The sequence below is a fragment of the Alosa sapidissima genome, chromosome 3 (genome assembly GCF_018492685.1).
Source record: "Alosa sapidissima isolate fAloSap1 chromosome 3, fAloSap1.pri, whole genome shotgun sequence".
Lineage (NCBI taxonomy): Eukaryota > Metazoa > Chordata > Actinopteri > Clupeiformes > Clupeidae > Alosa > Alosa sapidissima.
Genome location: NC_055959.1, coordinates 5,060,773 through 5,071,916, shown reverse-complemented (window position 1 = coordinate 5,071,916; position 11,144 = coordinate 5,060,773). Strand labels below are relative to the sequence as shown.

Sequence of the window (11,144 nt, the reverse complement as noted above, 5' to 3'; positions counted from 1 at the left end):
TCTCTGACAGCCTGACATTATGGCATGAAGTATACTGCCTCTGACTACACTCCAAAGAGATATTTATATTAGGCCTCTGATTTCAATTCATATAAACCCCTGATTTCCCCTCCTAGTGCACCTCATAAAATGTGGCTTCGACACAAGCTTTTAGAGGACATGCCATGAAAGTGTTCACACCTTTGCACATTAGGGCCTCTTAAACATTATAACGTGTCATTTTGTGGCCCTTTCGGCTGTTTAGCAACAACAAGTGGTTCCATGCGGAGGTTAGGGCCCACGCGAGGGTATTTTGGGAGAATGAAAATGTTGTGACGTACAGTATGCAGTATGGGGACACTGACCACTGCTTGAACATCCAGAGTCTGAACATACAGGTCAGCGACGGAAGAACTGCAACCACAGTGTAGAGGGTTGGAGGACAAGGAGCGTCTGTTGGGGAGAGACCCCAAAGACCCCATGGAAATCGATTCAGAAACAAATAGGTTTCTTTTTATTTGTGTAGTGTCAATAGAGAGAGGATGCACCTAAAGTATGGTAGGCCATATTTATTTGTAGATTACCTTTATACAGTTGGAGATATTTTATAGCATGGAATCGCAGACGGTGATTATAGGACATATTCGGGAGTCAATCGATTTTTGCGCACACGTTAGTTTCTGTTGACTGTGGGTACCTTTGTCTTGCAGTGAATAATGTAAGGTACTTTATGTGGATGGTCAGTGCTGTGCACTTTTTCCACATTTGAAGAGCTGTGGGAAGCAACACTTCCATTGGAGGACTATGTGTCACGTGGTATTCATCACGTGGTCCCTGAGGAAAAAGGGGTGATTTTTGGTGTAAATCTAGACTGTAATTCTGTAATATATCACAGGACCTCGTAAAACCGACATTTAAACCTTCTGGTCTACAAATCACGGGTCAAATTATGAGTTCATTGTATTATGCGAACGCGTTGTTTTCCAAATATCAAGCGGCAAGTTCGGTGTTTCCAAGTGGGGTTTTTCCCGAGCAAACTTCTTGCGCTTTTGCGTCCAGTTCCCAGCGAGCCAACGGCTATGGCTCCAACTCCGGCGGCGCCTCATTCTCCACTACCTCCTCAGCCTCCTCTCCGCTGCCGGGGCTGTACAGTACCGGAGGAGCCTTGTCCAGTCAGAGCCAGAGCACGTACCCTGCAGGCTATGGGTTCACCACTGGCCCACTAAACATGCACTGCTCCCCCTTTGATTACCCGGGTCTGGCAGCGAAGTGCACCGTAGATCCGTCCAAGGCGCCCGCTGGTTGCAGTAAGCCAGACCAGCGGAGTTGCCATCAACAAAACGAAGACAACCTCAGAATTTATCCCTGGATGAGAAGTACAGGTGCGTTCGAGTTAAATATTTTTGTAAAAGTCGGGGGGTTGGCTAAGGTTGGAGACATGGGGAAAAAGCTAATTGTTTTTGTATACGGTCTTTGACCGACGCTGTGAAGTGATCAGAGCAACTTCCTGATCTGCACCAGGCAATGTGCTGCATTCGCAGGACATTTATTGCTATACGACCTGTATAAAGCCATCATTTAAGGCACGCGAATATTCATTAGCATATTGTGTTAAGGGTAGAAGGGGATGGGTCGGTTATATCTGAAGGAATTGTGAACGTAAAAACACCGGTGGCACATTTGCCCGCATTTTATAGAAAATAATGTTATTAGACAATTGTTTGCTTGTTATGTATAGGTAGCACTTGCATTAAGCTCGCAAGTCTGAAAAGTAGCACCATAATCACAGTCCGAGGTGTAATAATTTCTCTTAGACCATAGCTGAGTAGCCTACTAAATAGTTGTTTCCAACTCATTACACGAAGGTGGTGCATTTCCTCATCACGCAAAATGTGTATGGACGGAAAGCTTTATTGACAGAGGCCATAGAGTTTGGTACCTGTGAGATACGTCTTGAGGCCTCTTGTTGACAATCAACAAAATGAATATTCATGAAAGATGAAAAGATATGCGTGTGTTCACATCGGATTAACGCATGTCTATATGCATCTCAAAGTGAGCGTGCATGTATACGTGTGTGTACGCGCTGTTATAGTTGTTCAATGGCCGTGTGTGTGTGTGTGTGTGTGTGAGTGAGCACTGTTCTGGTTGTATTCTGTTTCTTTCTCTCTCTCTCTCTCTCTCTCTCTCTCTCTCTCTCTCTCTCTCTCTCTTTATTTCTCTCTCTCTCGCTCTCTCTTCTCTCTCTCTCTCTCTCTCTCTCTCTCTCTCTCTCTGTGTGTGAAACTAAAGAAAGAAACTATATACATACATTTGCGAATATATGTAAAAATCGGATCTTTAGCCTGAAGTAATGTGAGTCACTGTCTCCCAACAGCAGGTTCAGTGAAATAGTAGCTGACAACTTTTTGTGTAATGATTTTCTGTAAGCACTCCAGGCTCGGGCCACGAACTGCAAAGGACCTATCCATCAAATGACAACCTGCGGCACTACTGGTCTTGTTAGCCTCCGGCATAAAAATACAACAACACAGGCTGATAGTTCTGAAACAGATACTTTCTAATTAACAGCTTGTCTGACATTTACAAGCAGGTATCGGCGATTCATGTTTTCCTGTAAACTCTTGGCTGTCGTCTTAGTTTTGTGGAAGATATTTATGAAATGTACAAGCTTTACATTTTAGGTCCGCGCATGCCTGACATGACTATCCATGACTCTCTCAGTCCCTCTGTTATTTTTTTTGACGGATGCAAATTGGCAAGTTGTTTATACATTGAGTGTGATCTAATGAGAATACTGGCCTTAAAGCTATGGAGATGGATGCAGCGGGAGAACGTGTTGGCGCGGTAGATCTATTTACAACAGTCGGAAATGTGAACTTCATGAGTATGCTACTACTCCCCTCTCTGTCTTCGACACACACACACACACACACACACACACACACACACACACACAATTTGACTTACATTTGAACGGGTCCGAGTTATATTGCATGTGACCACGGCCTGGAGATGGATAGGCCTAATATTTTGTTTCTGTCGACAGTCTACTTGACCAGAGAATAAAAAATGAATACTCAAAACGGCGTGTTCTTAGCAGAGCCCAGCATCTGAGATGGATGTCGACTTAAAAGCTTTTAATCCGATCAGTCTTATCTCAGGCGCGTGCGGTCAATTATGACAAATGAAGCTCAGATTCTTGTGTAATGTGTTCGTGTTTAAGCACGTAGAACTAGGCCTCTTGTAACCCAGGGCCCAGTTCTTTAAAGTTTGACGCTTATAGCCAGGACAGAAGCCCCGGCTTGGGTTAATCTGTGTGCTGTCTCTATACGTATACCTACTCATGCCCACCTCGCATGCATGCACGCAGCCACACTTCCCCTTTCAAATAACATGAAGTATAGGGAGAAGATAAAATGTCTGTCAGTTAAAAATCCTTTCCCTCATTTTTTCTTTTACAGAGTGTTGTGAGCATGATTGTGGGTATTTTCGGAGCACAATACCCATCTTTGTTTCACCCTTTTAGGATCTTCTCTGAAATATCCTAAACGGCACCACCCGGCACTTCCATCCTTCTTCGTTTGAGCTTTTTATGGGGGCATAGTATGAGGAATTCCCTCTGAACAACCCTTCTCTCTCTCTCTCTCTGTGCCTTTCTAATAGTTTTGTCTCATCTGCCTTTGGTGTCCTCTCGAAAGTGTTGCCAGGGAGGAAATTAGGACCACGCTTGTCACACATACACAGAAATGCAATTCTGCCCAGCGCGCCAGACATTTCTACTGCCTTGCGAAAAATAGAGAAAAAAACAATCTCTCTTACTTGAAAATTACCCTGAAGAAGCGACATTGGATATGGTGCAAATGTCCATTTAGTGTACTTCACTAGGCTGTTTCAGTATTCTTAGATGGATGTGGCAGCGCATTTTCTGTCAACGACTAGACAAGTCCACATTGACCTCTGCAGTATTTGTAGGGAAGCTACCATTCCCATAGTCTCATTCCCCGGAATGCCAGCACTTTTTTTGTGCAGTGCTTGGTTGGTATTTTTAGACTTGGCCTGAAAATTGTTTTGTTTTCCTTCAGCAGTTCTCTTTTTTCTGTTGTATGTATTTATGGTTTAATAGTACAATGATCACAATTGCATAGAAAAAACAGTTAGAAGAAAAGGCAAAGTATTTATTGTGTGCTGGACCAATGTTGACATTTTTAATCATGCATGGTGTAAGTTGCCTGTGTGTGTGGATGTTTCATAACATGGGACTGGAAGATGAGTGACTCTTGATGGTCTAATCCAGTCCAGACGAAAATCGTGGATAGGAGAGGACAACCTCTTTCTTCACAATTTCGTTCCCTAATTTTGTCATACAACAAAAATAAGTAGGCTAGGTGGAGACACAGTTATCTAACCATGGACACAGTTATCTAACCATCGGGTGAACTGATAACAAAAGGCTCGGAGACGTGTATAGGAAGCATGTGGTGAATATAGCTGCAAATTCACAAGCACAATATGACAAAACCATTACATAATTAAAACATAAAGTTAGACACACTTTAAACATAACGTTAAAATCTAAACCGCTCAGCACACTTGTGTTATTTGAAAATAAGGTGAAACGTTTCCTCTGCTGTTATAATTCTTCATTTATAATACATCAACAACGACAACAACAGTAACAACGATAAAAACGAAAAAATCATCTTCCCCCGTAGTCGGTTTCTGGTAAATATTCTAATGCCACCGACTATCTATATGGCTTTGAAAGGACCTAAGGATATGGCAGAGAGCATTTTATCTTGGTAAGCCTACGCAACAACTCTAGTCACATCAGGTTGCTAGATGTAGGCTATTAATAGGCTAGCCTACTGTTGCTTTAGTCATATTTATGTTTCTAAATAATACCAACTTATACCAACTTCTATGATTTTTGTTAAACATACTAACTAAGACTAATTTAACCTACCTCTCTACTCTGTTCGGACTTGTTTGTTCACAGGTGCGGACAGGAAACGAGGCCGACAGACCTACACACGCTACCAGACCTTGGAGCTGGAAAAGGAGTTCCACTTCAACCGCTACTTGACCCGGCGGCGGCGCATCGAGATTGCGCATGCGGTGTGCCTCACAGAACGTCAGATCAAAATCTGGTTCCAGAACCGACGGATGAAGTGGAAGAAAGAGAACAAAACAGCGGGATCAAGCTCTCCTACTACTGACGCGCCTGGTGGAGAGGAGGAAGAAGAGGACGAGGAAGAGTGACGGCGGCATTGCGTGAACGGAGCGGGGCTCCAGACAGACTCTAATTGTGAAACAGAAATCCTTGTTGTCCTCAGTTTGTTCAACACTGAGTAAAACTACAATTATACTACCTAATAAGATATTGTTGTTGTTCTGTAGATGTGCAGGTTGAAGTCCCGTGTAGGCTGTATGAGCAATAGTCAAAAGACCAATTGGTTTTGCACATAGCATAGCCTATAAAATGCTATATAAAAAATGACCATTCGATTTTTTTGTTAAATAATGTTCAGAATGGCTGTGCTTTCTTATATTCAGTTGATTTTTTTTTTTTCGGAGGGAAAATGCAAAAAGGGACTCTTTATAAAACATTTAAATAGTCTAACAGGCAATTTTTCTCTTTCTGTGTATTGATTGAGATATTTTGTGTTTGTATCAAAGCGCTTTTCTTCAAGTAGCATTTATATATTGAACGATGAAGGTCTTTGTGACAAAAATATGTACAGTGGACAACGGGATATGATTATATTATTATTCTTTTCTTCTTTTGGAGGGGGGGGGGGGGGTGTCGTTGTGAAATGTTATGTGCGCTCCAATTAAAAAAAGAAAAAAAAGAAAAGAAAAAAAAAACTGGATCAGACTTAAGTGTTCTGGATAATTCAAGAAGCCCCCCATTCAAGAAACCTCTATTATGTTTTGTGCATTCTTATAGATTTGCAAGCTGCAATCATGGATGACGATGCAGGGAAATGGTTGTGATTGCCATATTATTCAGGTCGCTTAGCTTCAGGAATTGTTAAAATATGTTTGCATGAACAGTTTGCAAATATGCATAGTAGTAAGGATATTTTAAAGAAAGGGTAACAATATTAAGTATAGAAAATCTGATAGTCTAGACCACCATCAGTAATATAACCAAGGCCCCTAAACCTGTAAATGCAACTTACATAAATACCTTTCTGAAACCATCAAGTTATTTTCATGTGATCTTCTCGTGTCTGTGTCGAGTATGTAAAGAGAAGGCCTATGTACCCTCCGATTGCTTTCGACCTGAGCAGAAGATCACAGTTGCACTGGCAGGTTGCAACTAATGTGTTTATTGCGTCAATGAAATAGCCAATAAAAGTGACAAAAAAACTAAACAAAATAGGAAACGTGCTTCCAGCTATAAATGCCTGTCCATATGCTCTCTCTGAATGACACAAACAATGGCTCTTTTCCGTTCTGGTTTAATATTTAACTCTAGCTTTAAGCAACATGCCCACTGTCCTATAGCCTACACAAGGGTGGTGTAACAAAAATACTTTGTACAACAGTATGAGGGTCAGAGGCACATAAACATCAGGGCCTTCGTTGGTATTATCACAGCGAATGCGGCTTCGGATTGTCGCATTGCGAAATGTTGTAGGGCTCCATTTTCCTATAGCCTATAACACAAGATAGCAAAGCAAGTGGCAAGTTAGTATGTTCAAATTCTTTATTTATCATTATACTACAATAACAGGGTGAACATGGCTATATTTTAAGACCTTAGTAGGTTATGTAGTAGCCTATGCGTAAAATATTGCTTAAACATTTCTATAAACATATTCTGGTTTGAAAAACCCTATGTAAGCTCAATAAAAGCCTGTAATTAAACATCTTAATGACTAGATAAAGCCACAGCGGTTTATCCATCGACTGTTATTTTAGAAAATCTATTTTCAAAGCAGTCCATGGGTTTTTTTTCTGCAGTCAAAGTCTTTACATTCATATTCTCGGGCCTATGTTTGAACATGACTAAAATATTTAACATTCGTTTTGGTTACAATATAAAAGGTTAAAAACAAAACAAAAGGGGAATCGCGTATTTTATGTAGCCTTATAAAGGCAATATCAGAAAACCTTTTTTCATTAAACAGTGGCAGTTGCGTCAACTAACACCCAATCTGTAAAGGCCAATGCTTGTCGTCTTTATTGGGATGCAAAGAAAGCCCACTTTCTTTACTGTCGTAATCTAGATTGAATCTATTTGTTCAACAGGGTGCGGCTGAATAAACTTTAAGCTTTTACAAGCCTCCTAAAACATTACAGAAAACCGCACGTGTGGCTCTCGGCTTTGTATAGATCACAGGAGAAATATCACCAAAAGATCTAAAGGTCTTACGTCAAAAACGGGGGAAATACTCCAAATTTCTCCTTGGTTTTGTAGGTGAAAAAGATGGCGACGAGGAACCACTGCTGCTAAAGCAGTCATGAAGAAATGCAATAAATTCCTTGTTGTTTTATGAAAATTTACAACTTTGTGATAGAACTTTATGAGTGCCTGGGTCCTGGGATTGGCCGAGGATGGTCATGTGGATGGCTAACCGTGAACATGAACTTTTTATGATTTCCCAAGTGGTTATATTGCAGCATTCTTTTGGCCGCCGCACCTTCTGTTACAACACTGTGCTCCTTCAAGCTTCTGAGCAGAAAATAGTGCATGAACTTAAACAAAATAACAATTTAGATACAAACGGCGTCGCCGGGTGAGTATCAGTGCCTTAGCACAGGACCAGCCTACATGCGTAGCGCTATGCTAATGTGGCCGCTTGTGATTGGGATTTCCGCTGCCATGGAGAGTGACTGAGATTCTGGACATGCTGTCGTTCTCATCTAATTTTTCATACGGGGATCCATCTCCCAATGACAAATGTGAGAGAAACGGATGGAAAACAGCGGCGACAGCACTGTCACAACTGCGACTCACGGGCTAATGGCGGGACCGAATCAAGCTCCGGGAACGCCCGCCTGCCAGCGGCGTAGGGCTCGCGCTGTCCAGCGAGTCGGTGACGAATTATCAACAAAGGTAAGGCGTGCTGTCATTATCTCGCGGTTGCTTCGTTTCTTGGAATTAGAGTTGTAATCTTACACGGTGTTTTAGATGTTTTTTGCTGCACTATGCGCGTGCATTGTTAGTGTGCACCGTGCTGTTAGACGACTAATCAAACGTTTATCTAATTTCTTGGTAATTGTTGGACCGGTGCTTGATTCTTCACGTTGTAGATTAAGAGTATTTGAGTCAGAGTCATATTTCTGAAATACGTAAAAGTAGCCTATTGATTGTGTTGAGCTCTGCTGTGGTTGCTGGATGATGTTTGTGGTAAACGGATAGAGAGGAGCAAAGAGAAGCCTAGGTTTGATGGAGCTGCATTGCTGCCAATCGGATCCGAGCTCGGCTGCCCGGGGTCACCTCTTACGTGGAATGCTTAATCAAGACACACGCTGCTCTGCGACATTCCTGCACTTGTCTGCTTTAGCTCGTGCCTTGGGAGGACCCAGTCAAGCACAGGTTTAAAAGATGAACCTTTAAGCTTTAGTTATAGGAAGGAATGTTTTTTAGCCCAAAGTTCAAGATCACATTCTTCATTTTAGGGCATTCCCCTTCCCCTCTTTCTTTCTCTCTGCCCCCTCTCTTCCTCCTAACAATTGGCCGTGTGTATGTAGGCAGATGGGCGAGGGTCTCCGACGTTTACGGATTTTTATTCCCCCTTCCATTTCCTGTCAGGCAGCTTGCGGTCCGTTTTAACTCTTGCACCCTTTGGTGTCCATTTGTTTTCTCGGAAATGTAACACCTTCTGGCGCCAGTGAACTGCTATAGATTTGAAGTTCGACTAGCCTACTGCAAAACACCCTGAACCGCTGTCTATAGTCCCCAAAATATAAATAGGATAAAACTGAAATATACATGTCGTCATTAATTATTGGTGCCACGTCTGTCTATCTATCTCCCTCTCTGTTTGTATGTATGTATACATGTATGTATGTATGTATGTATGTATGTATGTATGTATGTAATGTGTGTATCTATTTACATATCCACCTTTCTTTGTATCTATCTATCTATCTATCTATCTATCTATTGAACATTTTCCCCATCTTTGACATGTACCATTGGCATATAGCCTAGGATTTTATATCCAACTCATATCTCAACTAATCCTAACAATATGATGGATATAAAAACATCTAAAAACAGCATAGGTCGCATCTCTTTGAGCGTTCAAGCTGCAGTGCTTGTTAATTCTGTCAGTCTGCCATTTTCATTACACAGGCTAAAAGTGATGAGGTGACAGGTCTTTGCAGGATCCGCTGCTTGTTGATTTGTTCAAGCAGCCAGTGGCGCAATGTCCTCAGCTTCGGCTCATTCCATGCTCTTTGGCGCCATCTAGTGTGCGCTTCTCCAAAATGTCAACTCCTAGTTCACTAGGCGTTCTTTTCAGTAGGAAAAAAGGAATGTTTTGTGCGCGCGCCTTTATGTTCTTGTGTGTGGGGGTGTTTGTTTGCGCGTGTGTGTTTGCGCGCAAGCAAACGTGCTTGTGTGTTGATGTGTATGAGAACGTGGGCTAAAGGTGTCTGCGTGGATAAATAGGAGATCCTATATTTATTGACGACTCTTTTGTACTCTTTTGACATTCCTATATCAGCTTGGACATCTGTGCGGCGCGCTCAAGCCCGCGCGTGCGTGCATGTGCTTCAGTTGGCAATGGCGTAATGTATTGTCAGCTAGGGTGAGTTTCCCACACACAGACTAGCAAAAATGCGATATTTGAATGCTAATAGAACCTTCCTGAAATGTTGTCCGCAATAAACCGCACAGACACTGCGGCTGGAGATAACAGGAAAGCAGGGAGGGGCGGGCGACCCTGCGGCACTGAAACGCAAAAGAATGCAGAGGTTGTAAATTCTCGTGGCTGCTGTGGGCGCGCTTTGAAGTGCCTACGTTTGGGAGAGATTTGTGGCACACACGTAGCAGCCAGGCCTGCAGGCCCCGATTTCGTGCATCCTACGTTTCCCTCTTAAAAACCAGCAGATGACCGCTCCAAGGTTATTGCAGTTTTTGTCTTCTTCTGTCAGTGAAGCGCGTCTAGGCCCCCTGCGCCATGTGTTCACTGTGCTGGAACTCTATCCACCATGGATCCCAGAAAAGTTTATATTAATGATGTGACGGTTTTCCACTTTATTTATTTCAAATAGGCAAAGTAACATTATGCGTAAGGCAGCGGTTTCAGCAACACACGTACGCTCTTCTTCTGTGGACACTGCAAAGGTATAACGCTGGTGTAGAATAGGAGGGCACAGAGCTTGGATTTACAGTGCTGAATACGAGGTGTATACCAAGACTCGCCCTTCATATATAGCCCGGTCAGGTTACTGGCTGAAAGTAATCTTCAGTTAACATCTGGCCTGTGTTTGGAAGGACCATGCCACCCTGTGTGTTTATTGCACACTGTATGCTTCCGGAGAACACATTTGTTAAAGTAGTCGTCAGTAACATTTGCATAATTTGTTCGCATTATGTGCGCTAATTTTCCAGTTTTACGTGTCATAATAAATTGGCAGACTAAATATCGGAGATAATGCATGGCTCTATGTTCCTCCAGAAAAATAGTTGGTTATTCAATGCTAATGAGATTATTGTCAAGCATATACACAAACACATACAGCCTGAGGGGCAACCATGACATGAGCACAGACTCGAGGGGTTTTAAAACGGGCATATTTATTGGTGTTAAACTGGAATAATACAGCAAAGTAGACTAGTTAATAATAAACTCTAACATTTCAAGGGAAAATTATTGAATTATTATTAGAGTTCTGGCGCCGGACTGGGAACACTTTTGTCTGTGAAAGGCAAACTATTAGCCACGAATATTTAAAGTCCCGCTCAGTCATTGCACTTAAATTTAACTTTTATTTATAAGAACTCCAATATCCGTGCGTAGGCCTGTAGCTCATATTGAAATTGATATTCTCCCAAACACTTCCCATTTCTTGCCTACATTGTTATCTCTGTATTAGTTTCGATTTGGACATAAAATGACCCAATTTATAAATAAAGATAATGACATTAATAAAGGTTTTAAATTCATAAGTAAGTTGGAAATCGACATGTTCATTTCATA

At 42.0% G+C, this 11,144-nt stretch overlaps 2 protein-coding genes across 3 annotated transcripts in view; both read left to right on the top strand.

Annotated features, from left to right (window-relative positions):
• Positions 1-824: 824 nt before the first annotated feature.
• On the top strand, positions 825-6,289 carry hoxb7a (homeobox B7a). Its single transcript, XM_042086942.1, has 2 exons — positions 825-1,361; positions 4,979-6,289. Exons 1-2 carry the CDS (start codon positions 929-931, stop codon positions 5,239-5,241), a joined length of 696 nt encoding a protein of 231 aa, XP_041942876.1. The 5' UTR covers positions 825-928; the 3' UTR covers positions 5,242-6,289.
• Positions 6,290-7,732: 1,443 nt separating this feature from the next.
• hoxb3a (homeobox B3a) overlaps positions 7,733-11,144 on the top strand; it is a 58,726-nt gene continuing 55,314 nt past the window's right edge. For both annotated transcript variants that reach the window (XM_042086918.1, XM_042086916.1), the window contains exon 1: positions 7,733-8,047. The gene's annotated coding sequence lies outside the window, so the exon portion shown is untranslated. The remainder of the gene's footprint in view (positions 8,048-11,144) is intronic.